At 38.9% G+C, this 18,931-nt stretch overlaps 2 protein-coding genes across 2 annotated transcripts; one reads left to right on the plus strand and one right to left on the minus strand.

Annotated features, from left to right (window-relative positions):
* Positions 1 to 1,992: 1,992 nt before the first annotated feature.
* LOC106096336 (T-complex protein 1 subunit delta) lies at positions 1,993 to 7,843 on the plus strand. Its single transcript, XM_013264036.2, has 4 exons — positions 1,993 to 2,250; positions 3,267 to 3,919; positions 6,672 to 6,811; positions 6,883 to 7,843. Exons 1-4 carry the CDS (start codon positions 2,145 to 2,147, stop codon positions 7,583 to 7,585), a joined length of 1,602 nt encoding a protein of 533 aa, XP_013119490.1. The 5' UTR covers positions 1,993 to 2,144; the 3' UTR covers positions 7,586 to 7,843.
* A 1,968-nt stretch (positions 7,844 to 9,811) lies between these two features.
* LOC106096320 (rRNA-processing protein FCF1 homolog) lies at positions 9,812 to 10,638 on the minus strand. Its single transcript, XM_013264005.2, has 2 exons — positions 10,563 to 10,638; positions 9,812 to 10,502 (listed from the first exon to the last, which is right to left on the minus strand). The coding sequence occupies exons 1-2, from the start codon at positions 10,563 to 10,565 to the stop codon at positions 9,903 to 9,905; spliced, it is 603 nt and encodes a 200-aa protein (XP_013119459.1). The 5' UTR covers positions 10,566 to 10,638; the 3' UTR covers positions 9,812 to 9,902.
* Between the last annotated feature and the right edge of the window lie 8,293 nt (positions 10,639 to 18,931).

Raw genomic sequence — 18,931 nt, forward strand, 5'->3', positions numbered from 1 at the left:
GGATAGGCCCCATAAACATCATTAAGGATGTCAAATCTGACGATTGAAAATGTCATCATATAGGAGAAAACGTAAACAAAGAATGAATGTAAAAAGAGAACAAGTTGACATCCTCAAAGCCAAGTACTGCCAAATATTAAAAAAAAAGTATATCGGCTGATCGCTTGGCTTAACCTTATTCAGTGAATCCTGGGTGACTCTTAAGAATGAAACAAAAGAAAACGTTGTTCGTGGTTGCCCAGGATTCACTAATAGAAGGTTAGGTCACTTGCGGAAACATTAAGTGGATAGGCCCCATGAACATCATTAAGGATGTCAATCATACTTATAAAGTGAGGTCATGCGAACAGTTGAGTACAATTCTCGGCGGCCTCCGTAGTGCAGAGTTTAGAATGTCCGCCTAAGACGCTGGGTTCGAATCCTGGCGAGATCATCAGAAAAAATTTTCAGCGGTGGTTTTCCCCTCCTAATGCTGGCAACATTTGTAAGGTACTGTGCCATGCAGGATTCACTAATAGAAGGTTAGGTCACATGCAAAAACATAAAGTGGATAGGCCCCATAAACATCATTAAGGATGTCAAATCTGACGATTGAAAATGTCATCATATAGGAGAAAACGTAAACAAAAAATGAATGTAAAAAGAGAACAAGTTGACAACCTCAATGCCAAGTACTGTCAAATATTAAAAAAAAGTATATCGGCTGATCGCTTGGCTTAACCTTATTCAGTGAATCCTGTGTGCCATGTAAAACTTCTCTTCAAAGAGGTGTCGCACTGCGGCAAGCCGTTCGGACTCGGCTATAAAAAGGAGGCCCCTTATCATTGAGCTTAAATTTGAATCGGACTGCACTCATTGATATGTGAGAAGATATGCCCCTGTTCCTTAGTGGAATGTTCACGGGCAAAATTTGTTTTGTTTGTATTTGTTTTAATTTTATAGTAAATCAAAATGTCAAAGGCATGATAACACAGCTGTGAATTTTATCTAAAATCTTAAAAAGAAAAAAAGCAGCCATAAGATCGAAAGATTTATGTTTAATAAATCAAATGTGGTCTCATTTGTACACCAACCACAAATCATATGGTGCAATCCGCCATTTTGTCATCAAGTTGATCGACGTTTTGCCAACACACTCAAAGAAATTTATGTGCGTGTGTGAATATGTGTGCGAAAGTGTTGGTATTCTATTCTGCTTTCAGAATAGCCGTTGACATTTTTAATTGTTCCGCGAGCGGAATTTGACAGAAAGGAAATGTTTTTATTTCCACTCCAAAACAAGTTTCTATATCTGCACTTATTGTTTTCTCTATTTAATATATTTTTTCTCAAATAAATAAAGAAAAACGAACCATTAAAAACAATAAAACAAACAAAAATGATGCCGGAAATAGTTTCAAGTGTTGCCACTATAATAGTTTTTGCCATTTTTCTCACTATAAACAGAGTAATACTTTTCCGCCTATTTTCGGCCAACATTTCGCTTACGTGTTTTTTTACATGGAGTTTGACAGCATTCCGCTTGAAAAGCTGAACAGAATACTCAGCTCAAATGAGCAGAGAATATGCGAGAAAGAAGATAACAACAAAGAGAATGCAAAAAAAATCTGACATCTTAATACTGTCAAACCTGGCCGGCTGGTAACCACCCTATTAAATCCGCCTTGGCTATAAGTATACAAAATGATTTATTATGATTGGGATATAGCTCCAGGAGTATGGCTGCTTAAATTGGAACGGTCATTAGCTATTTTTGGGATAGATTAGAATGTTTGTCCGGGTTTGATAATATGTGATTGATATTATGGGCCTCTGTGTTGCACGCAGGGTAGATAACAGAGACGTCGTTGGCCAACGATGGTTTAGCCATGAGTTCGATGCTCTGTACAAATCCCAACTTTTGTTTTTATTAATACGGCAGCTTCAATTAACTTTTACTTTCCAATCACTTCCTAAATGTCAAATATCAATGCACATGACAAGTCGGTAATAGCGTGCAATCAGAAATTCGGTAGATTTTCTCAGCGACGGTCGGTCAGTGAATATTTTCTGTGAATTTGAGGCGCAAATTAATCGCAAGAAATCTGTGTTTCAACCAAACCATCAATAAAAATTAACAGAATAAACGGAAAATTAACAAAATAATGGCACCAAAAGCAGGAACCGTTGCTAGAAAACCCGTGGGCCAAGCTTTCAAAGATAAGTCCAAGCCTCAGGATGTTCGCTTGTCCAACATTCATGCAGCCAAAGGTTAGAAATTGTTCACTTTTTATTGGATATTTGTAAAAAGTGTGTGTGTGTGTGGGGATGAAAGATTAATGAAATTTAATGAACGTTTTCAGTGATTTTTAGTGAAAACTAATTAAAATGTATCCAGTTTAGGGATAATTAACAATTTTATTTAACAGTTGCTATAAACAATGACTAAAGGTGTGAAGATCACTATTATCGACAGCCGGCAATGACAAATCATTTGTGGGTTTTTAAAGATGAAAGAGAAGTCTGCTCTCGAATATTCTTGTACATGTGCTGCTGTTGATTGAAGTGACTCACTCATGTCTGGAAAAAGGAAGTTGTTTGTTAGTGCCAAGCACTTTTTGAAGTTGTTCCAAATCTAGTTTTTAAGTCTTCCAACCATTAGGTTTGCACAATGACGTCATGTTCACAGCTGGTCAATTTTTGTTTCGCCCACGAAATGCCTAAAATTTTAAGGTTTGATAAAAATGTGCAGTAACAATAACTTAACAGCATTATGCCGGGCCATTAGCTGCTGTTCGCTTGTCCAACATTCAACTTGAGTGGGGGCAGCTTTCCTTGGCCAGTTACCATGGATGAGCTGGATTTTTTCCGGTGCATGAGGGAACAAGCAGTAGCTGTAGTTATTTTTATGGAATCTGGAAAATTGGCGTAGGTCCATTTTTATAGGCAACAGCTCAGGCCCACAAAAATTAAAATTTGATGAAAATTAAGTTTTTATATTTCATGGACATTTTGTCTTCAACGAAAATTTTGTGGAAATATTGTCTTTAGCGAAAATTTTAAAGAAATTTTGTCTTAGAGAAATTTTCATGAATATTTTATTTTTAGAGAAAATTTCATGAAAATTTTGTCTTTATAGAAAATTTAAAAATTTGGCTTCAAAGAAAATTTTTTGGAAATTTGGTATAGAGATGAATTTTTACGGTTTTTTTATATTTTTAAATTTCTTGTTTTTTTTTTTAATTTATTTTTATATAAACTAATCTACGTGTTTTTTTTTCTTGCAGCTGTCTGCGATGCCATTCGCACCAGTTTGGGCCCTCGCGGCATGGACAAAATGATTCAAGCCGGCAATGGCGAGGTCTCCATTACCAACGACGGTGCCACCATTTTGAAACAAATGAATGTCTTGCATCCTGCCGCCAAAATGTTGGTTGAACTTTCTCGCGCCCAAGATGTGGAAGCTGGTGACGGCACCACCTCTGTTGTTGTCATTGCTGGAGCTTTGTTGGAAGCTTCTGAAAAATTGTTGCACAAGGGTATTCATCCTACTGCCATTTCTGATTCCTTCCAACGTTGTGCTACCAAGGCAATTGAAATCATCAATGGCATGTCTACACCAATTGAACTGACAGATCGTGAAACATTGATTAAGAGTGCCTCAACATCGTTGAATTCCAAAGTGGTATCACAACAGAGCAGTTTATTGGCCCCCATTGCTGTGGATGCTGTTTTGCGTGTTACCGAGCCCGGCAAGGAAGCCGGTGTTGATTTGAAAAACATCAAAGTCATTCAAAGTTTGGGTGGTACTGTCGAGGATACAGAGTTGATTGAAGGTTTGGTGTTTACCTCTCGCTCGGCTGGTATCAATGCTCCCAAGCGTATTGAGAAGGCTAAGATTGGTTTGATCCAGTTCTGCATTTCTGCACCAAAAACCGATGTAAGTAACGAGACATACACCATTATGTTAAAAGTTTATTTTCATTTGAGAATCTTTTGACATTTTTTTTGAAAAAAAAAAAAAAAATAATATTTGAGGCATACACATTAAGTATAGTGTGGCTAGAAGATCCACATAATATAGTGCAGTAACTTTGGGTAACACACAAAGTGATGCTAGGATCATGTAAGCAGATAATTATACAAAACCTTTCCACAAGCCTTTGTATGAACCATCCTATGAAATCAAAAGCAAAAAAAAAAAAAAATTAAAAGTGAATTTTATATTCGAAATATTCGTCTAATCGTCATGAAATTTTAAGTCGATTAGCCATGTCTGCCCGTCCGTCTGTCTGTCGAAAGCACGCTAACTTTCGAAGGAGTAAAGCTAGGCGCTTAAAATTTTGCAAAAATACTTCTTATTAGTGTAGGTCGGTTGGGATTGTAAATGGGCTATATAGGTCCATGTTTTGATATAGCTGCCATATAAACCGATCTTGGATCTTGACCTTTTGAGCCGCTAGAGGCCACAATTCTTATCCGATTTGGCTGAAATTTTGCATGAGTTGTTTTATTATGAATTCCATCAACTTTGTTGAGTATGGTTGAAATCGGTTCATAACCTGATATAGCTGTCATATAAACCTATCTGGGGTCTTGACTTCTTGAGCGTCTAGAGGGCGCAATTCCTATCCGATTTGGCGTGTTTCGATATGATATCCAACAACTGTGCTAAATATGCTTTTAATTGGTCCATAACCTGGTATAGCTGCCATATAAACCGATCTTGAATCTTGACTTCTTGAGGCTCTAGAGGGCGCAATTCTTATCCGATTTGGCTGAAATTTTGCATGAGGTGTTTTGTTAAGACATCTAACAACTGTTTTTAATGTGATTCAAATCGGTACATAACCTGATATGGCTGCCATATAAACCGATCTGGGATCTTGACTTCTTGAGCCTCCAGAGTGCGTAATTATTATCCGATTTGGCTGAAACTTTGTACAACGGCTTCTCCCATGACCTTCAATATACTTGACAAATGTGGTCCGAATTGGTCTATAGCCTGATACAGGTCCCATATAAACCGATCTCTATTTAACTTCTTCAGCCCCTAAAGGGCGCAATTCTTACTCGAATGGACTGACATTTTACACAATGACTTCTACGATTTTTTTATTTTTTTAAATTTGTTCGTTATATTTTTTAATTTATTTAAATTTGTTTTCTCATTTTTTAATTTTTATATATATATATTTTTTTTTAATTTTTTCATTTTTGAACTGTTTTTAATTATTTTTTTATTTAATTTTTTGTTTAATTTTTTTATATTTTAAATCTTGTTAATAATTTTGAGCTCTTTTAGTTTTTAAATTTTTAATATTTTTTTTTAATTTTGTTAATTATTTTATGATCTTTTAGTTTTTAATTTTGTCATATTTATTCTTTTTTTTTTAATTTTTAATTTTGTGATATTTTTTTTTTAATTTTTAATTTTGTGATAGTTTTTTTAATTTTTAATTTTGTAATATTTTTTTTTTTTAATTTTTGATTTTGTAAATAATTTTAGTGTGTTTTAGTTTTTAATTTTTTTATATTTATTTTTTTTATTAATTTTAAATTATTTTATTTTTCATGCTCCTAATTTTGTTTTTAAGTTCTTAAATTTATTATTTTTTTTTTTTAAATTTGCACGTTCATTTTTTTAATTTTCTATTTATTCATACAATTTTTTATTGTGTATTTTTTTAATTTTTTTTTATAATAAATTTAAAAATTTTTTTCTTTTTCATCTGATTTGGCTGTTAAAAAACGGTCGAGCGAATCAATTTCTGTTTCATTGTTTTTCAACCTCAAACAAGGCAGTACACACGATTCCACCAGGGGGTGACTTGTGTCCTGCCTTGTCTGAGGACCTGGAAATTTCTTTTCTTCAAGACTCATTTAACAATCTCTTCTTTGGGTGTCGCATTCGCTGGGTCATTAAACTCGACTTGAAAAACAATTAAACAAATTTTTTTCAAAATTTTTAATATTTTTTAATAACATTATCATTTTTTTTCTTAATTCTTACATTTTTCTTATTTTCATTTTTTTTCTTTATAGTTTTTTTTTATTATTTTTTCAAGATCTTAATCTTAATTTTAACTTTTTTTTATTATATTTTTTATTAAATTTGATTGTTTATTATATTTTTTATAAAATTTAAATAAATTGGTTTGCTTATTTTTTTTTTATATTTTTTAATATCTTAATATTTTCTTTTCATGTATTTTTATAAATGTTTTTAATTTTTTTTCTAATTTTATTTTCTTAAGTTTCTTATTTTGTTTTTTAATTTTTTTTTTTAATTTGCTTGTTTTTTTTTTTAATTTTCTAATTAGTTTATTCATTTCATTTTGTTTTTATATTTTACTGCGTGTTTTTTTTACTCTTTTTTTTAATGTTCTTATTTTTTAAAATTTGTTTTCTTGATTTTTTGAACATCGTCTAGCTGCATAAAGAAGAAATTATAAAAATTGTTTTTTTTTAATTTAGTTTAATTTTATATATTTTACTTTTTTATGTTTTTTATTATTTTTTTTATTTCTTTTTTTTATATTTTATATTAGAAAATATTATATATTTTAAATTTTTTCATTTTTTTTTTATTTTAATTTCTATTATTTTTTTTTTAATTGAACATTTTTTTTATTTTAAATCCCTAATATTGCCCTTTACTTACTAACAAATGATTCATTTCTCCTTCCTAGATGGACCACAGTGTCATTGTTTCTGATTATGCTGCCATGGATCGTGTATTAAAGGAAGAACGTGCTTACATCCTGAATATTGTCAAGCAAATCAAGAAAGCTGGCTGCAATGTCTTGCTGGTGCAAAAATCTATCTTGCGGTAGGTGTTACGATACGTCATGCAATGTATACATATAAAATAGCTCTCCTTATCCACTTACATTCTCACAGTGATGCTGTTTCCGATTTGGCCCAACATTTCTTGGATAAAATCAAGTGCCTGGTCGTCAAGGATGTCGAGCGTGAGGACATTGAATTTGTTTGCAAGACTTTGAATTGTCGCCCCATTGCTTCTCTGGATCACTTTGTAGCTGAGAGTCTTTCCAGTGCCGACTTGGTTGAAGAGGTTTCAAGTGGCACAAATAAATTTGTGAAAATCACTGGTATTCAAAATCCCGGCCGCACTGTGTCCATTGTCTGCCGAGGTTCCAACAAATTGGTTTTGGAAGAAGCTGCCCGCTCATTGCATGACGCTTTGTGTGTGGTCCGCTGTTTGGTTAAGAAGCGTGCTCAAATTGTGGGTGGTGGTGCACCAGAAATTGAAATGGCCCTACAATTGGCTGCACATGCTCAGACAGTGGATGGCGTAGATGCCTATTGTTTCCGTGCCTATGCTGAAGCCCTTGAAGTTATTCCCTCAACTTTGGCCGAAAATGCTGGTCTAAATCCCATTGCCACAGTGACTGAGTTGCGCAATCGTCATGCCCAAGGTGAAAAGAATGCTGGAATTAATGTACGCAAGGGAGCCATTACAGACATCTTTGCCGAGAATGTTGTTCAACCTGCTTTGGTTAATATTTCCGCAATTTCATTGGCCACCGAGACTATACGCTCGATTTTGAAAATCGATGATATTGTCAATACTATATCTTAAGTTATTGTAAAACTAGCAGACCCTCATAAAGAACAACAATTTCATATTTATTCATAAAAAAGAAACAAAATCCACACACACACACACACTCACCCATGGTCATTTGTAACCATCATTTTTTCATGTTCACCTGCTTTCCTTCTCTCGGTTATTAATTAATGTTTTTATCTATTCTTTATGAAGTTTAACAACTTATGCAAGTTTTAGTTCATAATATGCTTGAATTTCTTTAAAAGAGTGTAATGAACCTGGCATTTATGTATTACTTGTTTAAAAAGAGTTTTAATTTAAAAATTCTACAGAAATCAATCCACTCTAAAATGTCTGAATAAAATTCACCAATTAACAAACTATAAAAAAATTGTTTTCTGTTTGCAATGTAAATAATTTGAAGCATCAACGGAAACATGGTCCTAAGCATGCTCCATGGAATCGAATTGAATATTGTGGATCCCCCCCAAAGACCGAAAAGCTCTAGCGGAATAAAGCCTGTCCCAGGCTAAAACTACTGAAAATTTAGTAAATAAATTAATTTAAGTAAAAGTTGAAACCACGAGTTCCCTCAATGCGCGTAAGGCTCTCATTTGAAGGATTCGTCACAGAAAGAGTTAGAAGGTGGACAAAGAGATAGAAGGTAGTGTGGTTTTAATGTTTGGTTTTATAATATCAAGATAGTCAATATCTGGGGATCAGTATTCCTATTTCGCAACTGGGCAGGCGGGCGATATCGTCGGAGAGCTGGTTTGGTACTTCGGAGCATTAAAACTGCTTCAGTATCGGGGGAGTGAAGACCTGGGGTCGAATTTCGGCATACGTGGACGAGTAAATTCGTTCGTAGTCTCCCTATTGTGAATTATGTATTTTTTTATTGAACGCGAATTTTTGAAATTTAAGAACCCGAATGTGTAAATCGATCCTGATTTATTAAAGCATCGACATTAAAATGTAGAAAGAAATGGCATAACTTTCATTAAATACAAGTTGAAATTTCATTCGATATGAAAGCGCACAGTTGTTGTTGTTGTAGCCACATTTTCATGTGGAGGCGGCGATCCTCATTAAGCTCCTTTAGGTGAGCAAGCTCGTTCCGGTCCAAAAAACCGATCGGCGCGGGAACAGGGTGGCCATTGGTTATTTAAAGGCGCCTTTAACTCGTCATGTCCTATCAAGCGTCAAAGGCTCTCAGTATTTGTGCAAGAGCCGGTCCCACCCGACCTCTCACTGCGACTCTGCTCGATACCGGTGATTGTTCGCGACTGAAGTTGCAGCTACTCCGTATGGAGCATTCCACTATCCGCAACCTGTGGACCCGCCCAGTAGCTAGCAGCTAAGCTTCCCGTGACAGCAAAAAACACCACACAAACCGGACCCCAAAGTTCTAGCTTAGATGGTGCTCACAGCTATCCCGTGCCGGTACGAAAGCGCACTCAATCTCGTATGCCATAATTCGGCCCCTGCTTAAGAAATCCGTTATCGCGGCTGATCCAGCTGTGGTGCGTGAGGAAGTTAGAGGCTTACCTTAAAGAACAGAGTGAGCTAAGTGAAACCCAGCCAAGGGCGTAGCGTGTGAATTCAAGGGTTCGTATAGGGTAAACGACTTCAGGAGGGAGGATATCCCCTCCATAATTTTAACAATGCGAAATGCGGAGCCTATCTGTCCCACTAAAGCTATACCCCTCATATCTAGGAGGGATTGTAATAACAATAGATGGCTTGTGTTGTTGTTGTAGCATTGTGCACACTGAGGCGGCAGCCATTGCTGATGAAGGACTCCATCGGGTCAATTCGGTACATACAAACGGCTGCCATGAGATTGGGTTGTGTTGTTGTTGTGGCAGTGTGTTATGCACTGAGGCCGCAGACCTTGCCGATGAAGAAGTCCATCGGGTCAATCCGGTATGTACAAACGGCTACCATGGGATTGACAATAGATGGGCATTTAATTCTGCCTAGTGCTAAGCGATTACACTCGGGCGAAAAGACGTTTGGGCTTATAGCCTAGGGCACAACTACTAACCGGAGGTATGTGCATGTTGTAAAGCTCCATCTAGGCGATTTTATACTTTACTGCTACTCGCACTCATTCCATGTAAGGGACACTTAGTGTTAAGCGCGGGCATGGGAGTTGTATAAATGCACTTTATGGTGCATCACAAAAGCCGTTTTTAACCTATCCAGTAATGTCTATAGCGGCTTAATTCATTATTTTTAAATCGTAAAGCACACTCACGTTTTATCTTCAAAATATTTTATTCTAAAAGTCATCCAAGCTTACATTAATTAAAACAAAAAAAGAAAATATTTCCATACACAACTACTACGCCTTCACACCATACGCTTCGGGCATACGTTCAATGGCATATTTGTGTGCAGCCACATACATTATTGGTACACCGGGAATTTTGCGTATTCGGTTCTTCAAGTCCTTATCATTTGTTGCCACAATATAGCACTTGTGTTGTTGCACCCTTTGCACTATACACTCATCAGCGTATGTGCCTTTGTGCAGACAAGGCAGTCTCTCGAAACGAGGATCTGAGATTATGCGTAATGCTAACTTATATTTATTGCCCAATTTCTCTAACTCAGCTCGCACACAATCCGATATGTAGGGTATACATTTGGCATACAGGCAGTCCATCATTCCTTGTATTATGTCCAATTTGTTTTTAATGCTGAAATTGATAAAGTTCGTATCCAAGACAATGTGATAGGGTGGACCCAGCTGGGTGTTGTATTGGAAGAAGAGCGCGGAACTTTGTTGGGTTGCCTGATTCACCTTAATTTGTTGCGGATCAATGATAAGTTTACTCTTTTTACGCAATTCCTCTTTAATGCGGGAGTCGGTGGGTTTTAGCAATCGCTTCAGCTGGGCATTTCTTTGTTTCTTGATTTTCTGTGTCTTTTTTTGTTTACCCTGGTAGAAGGTAGTAGCAGGTTAGATTATATGCTTACGATAATTACACATTTTACTAACCATTTTTGTCCTATTTAAATTAATAAATGCAAAGTTCTTCAGTTGGCCAACAACATGCACGTGTATTTGTGACAGATGGTTTGTTTTTATTTTCATATTAGAGATGGCAGTTTCGATATTTCGATAACTGCAAATGGGAAAGGTTATCGATTACGAAGAATGAAAACCAAAGCAAAATATCGATTATCAAAAGCCAAATCAATGGTTTCAACGTAACGTGCTGGAACCGTTAAAAGTTCTCTTTTCAAATGAATGATTGATAGGCAAAACTTGACTTCTAGAGGCGCAAGATGTCAAACCGGACTCTTGAATTTTGTGAGAAATATTTCAAAATGTCTATATTAATGTTGTTGTTGTTGTAGCCACATTTTCATGTGGGGGTGGTGATCTTCGTCAAGTTCCTGTAGGTGAGCAAGCTAGTTCCGGTCCAAAGGACCGATCGCCGCAGGAACAGAGTGGCCATTGATTATTTAAAGGCGCCAATAACACGCCTTGTCATATCGAGAAACATAGGCACTCAATATTTGTGAATTGAGCCGGTGCCGCCCGGCCTCTCACTGAGACTTCCCGTCCGCGACTACCGTTGCAGCTACTCAGTATGGAAGCATTCCACTATCCGCAACCTGTGGACACGCCCGGTAGCTCGCAGCTAAGCTTCTCATGACAGCAATGAACACAAATTGGAGCTCAATGTTCCAGCCTGTGTCGTGCTCACAGCTATCCTATGCAGTGTCTATATTAATAAGAGGTTTCTGTGCAAAAAGAATCGTTCGCACGCTATCGTGATTTCCACAGAGGCACTGGGATATAACGGGACAGAGATAGTGTGCTCATATCCATGGTAGATACTGAAGCGGGGGACGTCGCCGAGAGACTGGTGTCCATTGGGCACTACACACATTTCAACTATTTAAATTTTCGGCGCCGGGCAGCATTTATCCAATAATGCTGCAGGAGGCATTCGGTGACCTATGCGATGAATACATAAAAGTGTTTAGGGCATATACATATGTATAAGGATTGTACAGAACTTCAGACCGATTAATCTCTTCTCTTTCCTTGTTAATGCGCTGGAGATAATGGGTTCTAATCGCCTCCAATCTGAATCCTCGTCGTGAGCGGTCTTCATTATAGATTGGAGACAATGGGTATTTGAGTTTGAGCGTTTGCGGAAGATCTGGTTATTCTCGCCACCGGGAAATTTTTGACCACTGTGTCAGAAGTTTTGAATAGTGCACATGAATGCATTGATACATAGGCGATGGATTTTGCCGACCGCAAGAACTGTAAGGTCACACCCTGCAGAGTGGGTAGCCTAAAATCCAGTATTTTCCCCCAACACGTAAACTGAACCAATTTCGTCATCCTCGCATTTACACCGAGGCTATCATCCATCTCCTAGGTCTGTAAGGTCACACCCTGCAGAGTGAGTAGCATAAAATCCAGTATTTTCCCCCAACACGTAAACTGAACCAATTTCGTCTTCCTCGCATTTACACCGAGTAAATGCGAGGGGGGAAAATACTGGATTTTAGGCTACCCACTCTGCAGGGTGTGACCTTACAGACCTAGGAGATGGATGATGGCCTCGGTCTAAATGCGAGGATGACGAAATTGGTTTAGTTTACGTGTTGGGAGAAAATACTGGATTTTAGGCTACCCACTCTGCAGGGTGTGACCTAACAGATCTTGCGGTCGGCAAAATTTCTTGGGGTGACTCTGGTAGTAAATTGGACGGAAACTGAACATGGAAGCTATGATTAAAAGGCTTTCGCTGCATTATATTCGTGTCAGAAGCTCATAGGGAGCAAATGGTGTTTGAGGCTCAGGCTCATGCACTGCTTGTTTTCGGTGGTGGCACGGCCTGTTCTGGCTAATGGGTGCCACGTCTGGTTGCCGGTGACGGGTTTTATGTCCCATGTACTCAATCTTAACAGGGGAAATAGGGTTGCTTTATGATTTGTGTCTGGGGCTATGAGAACCAATGCGATTGCAGCATTAGAGGTTACGTTGGGAATTTAGCCTATGGGCCTGTTTATCGAAATCGCCTTATTGAGAAAACGTGGTGCGTTAAATTGACCCACCTTCGTCTTCCTCGTGAACAGGCATATTTCAGTCTTCTCTGGGTTAACATTGAGACCTCTGGGTCTAGCCCAGTCATATGCCATATGCAAGTCCCTTTCGGCTCTTCTGCATAGCTCGTTCGGATCCTTACCCCTAAGAAGTATTATAACATCGTCTGCTCCTCTGTCAGCACCCATAATAGGTCATTTATGGTGGTCACCCATAGGAGTGGCTATAAAATGCCTCCCTGTGGCATGCCTTGTGCCACTTTTTCCCTTATATTTTTGTGCCATGGGAACACAATTTATCCCTCTGTAGCATATGGTTTATCCAGTCTCTAAGGACCGGGTCCACCCGGTAGTGATTTAAGAATTGGGTCAGTGTGTCGGTCCGCACATTGTTAAAAGCCGCCTCGATGTCAATGCATACCGCCAAGGTGTACTTTTTTGCATCGAAGGATTCTTCTATTTTTTGCACAACCTCGTGCAGGGCAGTCTCCACCGACCTTCCCTTAACATAGGCATGCTGTTTGTTTTTGAGCAGTTCGCTGGATGCCCTACTCTTTATCATAGTGTCCACAATACGTACCATGGTTTTGAGTAAAAAGGACGTAAGGTTTATGTTGGCCTTTGGTCTCGCATTACTTACCTTGCCAGGCTTTGGTATAAACACCACCCTTGCCTCCTGCCAGGCTGTATATGCAAGTCCTAGGCACGCTGTGAGCATTTTGACCAGATGAGGCGCCAGATAATCGGCGTTCTTTTGTAGTAACGCCGGAAATATCCCTTCAGGTCCGGGTGACTTAAATGGTTTAAAGCTCCTCAAGGATTCCTTCACCATAAATTCTGTTATTATAAACCTTCGATCAATTTCATTATTCCAAGATTCCGGTGTCCCCGTGAGTCTCGTCGTATCCTGTGGAAAATGGGTCTGTATTAAAAGCCTCGACATGTCCTCCGTTGTCTCTGCTCTCACTCCCATGTCGTCTACTAAAGTTTCAGTTTAGACATGGGTTTTTGAGAGAAACGCTATCGACCTGTTTGCAGAAAAGTTTCCAGGAGGCACGTTTTGCCGCTCTGGTAATCTTATTGTATTCCTTAAGCCGTGTGTAATACACATCCCAAAAACTTCCGCCTTTTTACGACGTGCTCTGTTAAAAATCAGCGGACCTCCAAGTCCAGGTCCAGGTCCAGGATTTTCCTTGGGCTGATTTCCTTTCCCGAAGAGGACAACTATCTTCGAAGGACCCCACCAGTGCAGTCGTAATCCTGCTGACATTTTCGCCAATGTCTTCTATGCTTGGACAATGTAAATTATCTTGGCCAAGTCTTCTTCTGAGTAGCCTTCCGAATTTAGTCCAGTTGGTTTTCAACTTATTGCGGAAGCCTATCAGATTCGGCGCTGGCCGAGCTATTCTAAACCTAATGTAGCGATGGTCAGAGAAAGAGTGTTCCATGGAGACCCTCCAATTCTGATCCTCATCGATTAGATTTTCTGAACCTATCGTCAGATCTAATATCTCCTCCCTAATCCTAGTAATTTCAGGTATGCTCCACCGTCTCCCTTTCTCACCACTGTTGCATCCGACGTTGACAACTCTGGGGAAACTTTGTTCCGGGTCGTTGATGGCTCCTGAATTAAGGCAATATGAATCTTGCCCTTGCTGATTTTCTCCATCAGAGAGGTTTATCTGGATTACCTCTATCATTGGTCGTCCAGTAAATGGACACCTTGGGAGTAGGCGATGATCTCATCGTCTGCTCCCTGTTCTTTAGACTGCATTGACTTTCCTGCCACTGTACTGCCTGATCTAATCGTTTTAGTTTCTTTGCCTGGTCTAGTCTTCCGACTCTTTATAAAGTCGGTAATGGTTCCACCGTCGGGTCCCTGTTAGTTAGATTGGGTTTCCATTCCCTGCACTGCCTGATGTTTCAACACTAGGATCTTTGCCTATCTTAGTCTTCCAAATCTTAAGTAAATGGGCTTCTTGGGAGTAGGTGATGGTACCATCATCGGGTCCCTGTTCGTTGGGTTGCATAGAGACTCCTGTCGCTGCGCTGCCGAATGTTTCAATATTAGGATCTTCACCTATCCCAGTATTCCGAATCTTGAAGTTGGTGATGGGTTCGTCGTCGGGTTTCTGTTTGTTAGGCTGTGTTGGGTCTCTCGCCACTACACTGCCTGATATTTTAGTATTACGATCTTTGCTTATCTTAGTCTTTCCAATTTTGAGAGATGACGAGATTGTCTCACTGTCAGCCCTCTATTCGATGGACGGTGCTGAGTAACCTACCACTACACGGCCTGATGTCTCAAAATGAGAATTTCTGCCTATCCTAGTCCCCCCAATCTTGAAAAAACAAGCTTTCCTCCCATAGTGAGCCATGCCTTTAGTTTTAGCCAAACTCGTCACGGAGACTTGATCAATGCCAACCACAAGGAGATTTTCTTCCTCCTTCTCCTCCCTGCGGGTGACCTCCCACTTATCTGTGACCAAACCTTGGTTTTGCTTGCCCAAGAATCCCAACATGCGTTCCTTCGCAAATTTACTGCTCCTTTCCCCTGATAAAGACCGTCGCCTATGTGAGCTGGGGGATATCCATCTTTCTCACCAGGTCGAGATTTGCGCCCTCCCAGGGAGCGTGAATACCTCTGACCAGCTGTTTGACGGTATCAATACATTCCGCCGACGCAAAACGCAGCGTTAAGATGTCCCCTCTACACTCGCAGCGTATCATTTGTATGGGTGGACCCTCTACAGAGTTCCACAAATGTTCGAAAATCCGATCGTTAACCAGATCCTCGACTTGGGACCGATGATCTGGTGGAATTCTACCGGATGTAGAGCCGATATCGATGACTGCATAAGTCAGCTCATCTCTGTTGTGCTTCCTTGCCACTCTGGCGTAAGAGGGCGGCTTCTTACCATTCTCAGCGACCATCTTCCCCTTTCGTGATGGCTGTGGCCTCCTATTAGAAGTCACAGTCCTCCATGAAGACTCAGGGGCCGTGCGCGCTTTCTTCGTTACTGTTTCGACTTTGTCTAACTCCGCAGGACACTGTCTGAAGTCTCCTTTGCTGGCTGGTTTTCCCAGAATACTTGAAAGCGGAAAGCCCTTTTTCTTCTTCAGCATTTTTGCAGTGTTATGCTCTTCGGGGGATCTGATTCTTTTTCCAGCTTCCGTAGAAGTGCTCGGAATGTCAGTTCTATCCCTTCCAGCATCCTGCACTTTCGCCCGATTACGTTGCCGGTACATACTCCTCTGCCTCCTTCGTCGTGCACCGGATTGCTTTCTCGGTCTGCTTGTGAGCTTAGCAAAGCCATCGCTCTTTTCTGCCGTCATCTCTCGCACAGATACTTTGTATTAAGGTAGGTCATTGGGGATTGCAAATGGGCCATATCGGTTCAGATTTGGATATAGTTCCCATATAAACCTATCTCCCGATTCTAAAGCCCATGCAAAGGCAAATTTTGTCCATGAACATTCCACTAAGGAACAGGGGCAAACTTCTCACATATCAATGAGTGCAGTCCGATTCAAGTTTAAGTTCAATGATAAGGGGCCTCATTTTTAAAGACGAGTTCGAACGGCGTGCCGCATTGCGACACCTCTTTGGAAAGAAGTTTTACATGGCATAGTACCTTACAAATGTTGCCAGCATTAGGAGGGGAAAACCACCGCTGAAATTTTTTTTCTGATGGTCTCGCCAGGTTTTGAACCTAGGCGTTCAGCGTCATAGGCGTACCTGATAACGTCTGCTCTACGGTGGCCTCCATGGAAGTCACAATTTTCATCCGATTTGGCTGAAATTTTGTACATGATGTTCTGTTATGACTCCCAATAACTGTGCTAAGTACGGTTTAAAGCGGTCAAGAACCTGATATAGCTCCCATATAAACCCATCTCCCGATTTGACTCCCTGAGCCCCTGGAAGCCGCAATTGTCATTCGATTTGGCTGCTTGTGAGCTTAGCAAAGCCATCACTCACTTTTGACGTCATCCCGATGCCCTCATCTCTCGCACAGATACTTTGTATTGATGTAGGTCATTGGGGATTGCAAATGGGCCAAATCGGTTCAAATTTGGATATAGTTCCCATATAAACCGATCTCCCGATTTGACTTCTTATGCCCATGGAAGTCACAATTTTCATCCGATTTGGCTGAAATTTTGTACATGATGTTCTGTTATGACTCCCAACAACTGTGCTAAGTACGGTTCAAAGCGGTCAAGAACATGATATAGCTCCCATATAAACCGATCCCCGATTTGACTTCCTGAGCCCCTGGAAGCCGCAATTGTCATCCGATTTGGCTGAAATTTTGTACATGGTGCTCTGTTATGACTCCCAACAACTGTGCTAAGTACGGTTCAAAGCGGTCAGGAACATGATATAGCTCCCATATAAACCGATCTCCCGATTTGATTTCTTGAGCCCCTAAAGACGCGATTTTTTCCGATTTGGCTGAAATTTTGCATATAGTGTTCTGTTATGACTCTCAACAACTGCGCCAAGTACTGTCCAATTCGGTCTATAACTAGATGTAGCTCCCATATTTTAGCAGAATCCATGGTGGTGGGTTCCTAAGATTTGACCCGGACGAACTTAGCACGCTTTTGCTTGTTCTGGATGCATTGGTAGCTCTTGCAATACTTCTGGCTGATCTTCACACATTGCGCCAAAAATTAACATCCTCGCTGAAGAAGAAGAAGAATTTTGATAATAAAATGCAATAATTTTTCAAGCTTTGTTCGTTTGTAGGACGATTCATGGTAAAATTATTTAAACCAGTGTTGCCAAAAAGATAATAGCTAAAAAATCCCCCTTTAGTACCAGCGTTAAAGAAGAACTGAAGTGTCCATTTCCTGACCAAGACACAGTTTAGTCTTAGACGAAAATATGTTTTTTAAGTTTTAATAAAAACAAATAATTTATTTTAAATCTTTTAATCATATTAATTGAGGCAAAAGGTTAACAACAACAGCCTATATCTTTCCCTACCGTTTTCTTAATCTTAGAGATATCAACCTCTCATATGACATAAGATGTCAATGATATCGTCTTTTTTTTTTATTCTGTAACACAAATCCACTAACTGACAACAAAAGTAAACACATCAAAGGAAACATATCCGGTTCCCCAAAAAATTTGTCACCCCCAAATATCAATTCAGCACAAAAATTAATTAACTTCCCACATTAACACCATTTATCAAATTAAACCAAAAACAAAGTTAACACACAGAGGCACTGGAAGCAAAAAGGATAAAAAAGTTTTGTTTTTTTTTTCTCCACTAAACGATTGAAGTGATCCCATCATATTCAATGTCCTTTTTAATCATTTAATACACATCAAGATTTTCCAATACTTCTTCGATTACAATTTATCCATATGGCATATGGGAAAGACAACTTTTACTTTGGAAATCCGAAACACATTTTAAGAGGCTCTAAATACAACGTATGAAAGTTTGAAAGCATTTTAGCTTACTTGGAGGTGGTGGAAAACTACGAGAGAGGTAAGAAAAGTGGGTGGCTAAATACAATGTTGAAGTATGCTACAGTCATAGAAAAAAGTTTGCTGAAAATAGCAAACACTTTCTGCTGAATATTGGTAGTTAAGTTTGATGCTATTGCACTAGTAGTTATGCTATTGGGTTGCCCAAAAAGTAATTGCGCATTTTTTAAAAGAAAGTAAATGCATTTTTAATAAAAATTAGAATGAACTTTAATCAAATATACTTTTTTTACACTTTTTTTCTAAACCAAGCTGAAAGTAACAGCTGATAACTGACAGAAGAAAGAATGCAATTACAGAGTCACATGCTGTGAAAAAATTTGTCAACGCCGACCATATGAAAAATCCGCAATTACTTTTTGGGCAACTCAATATTACAGCAGTAGTACTGCAATTTCAGAATAGCAAGCTAACTGCTGAAAAGTCTGTTGTTTGCTGAAAATAATTGCTGCTTAATATTGGGATGTTAGAAGAAACAAGTAAACATGCGTTAAGTTCGGCCGGGCCGAACACCTTTCGTCCAAATCTGGTGAAAATTCATACCTTATACCCCATAGCAGCTATATCGAAATATGTTCCGATTTGGACCAAATACTTATAAGTACAAGTCATTGTTCAATTGTGTATAACAAAATATTTATCTTTTTAGTAGCTATATCTAAAAATAAACCGATCTGAACCATATACGACACGGATGTCGAAAAGCCTAACACTAAGTCATTGTGTCAAATTTCAGTGAAATCGGATTATAAATGCGCCTTTTTTTGTGGTCAAGACTTTAAATC

The sequence above is a fragment of the Stomoxys calcitrans genome, chromosome 3 (genome assembly GCF_963082655.1).
Source record: "Stomoxys calcitrans chromosome 3, idStoCalc2.1, whole genome shotgun sequence".
Taxonomy (NCBI): Eukaryota; Metazoa; Arthropoda; class Insecta; order Diptera; family Muscidae; genus Stomoxys; species Stomoxys calcitrans.

Excerpts from the sequence above, each read along its gene's own strand:
- LOC106096336 (XM_013264036.2), top strand. The coding sequence starts at position 2,145 with ATGGCACCAAAAGCAGGAACCGTTGCTAGAAAACCCGTGGGCCAAGCT. Across the intron at positions 2,251-3,266 it reads CAACATTCATGCAGCCAAAG|CTGTCTGCGATGCCATTCGC; the intron begins GTTAGAAATTGT and ends TTTTTCTTGCAG. Across the intron at positions 6,812-6,882 it reads GTGCAAAAATCTATCTTGCG|TGATGCTGTTTCCGATTTGG; the intron begins GTAGGTGTTACG and ends ACATTCTCACAG.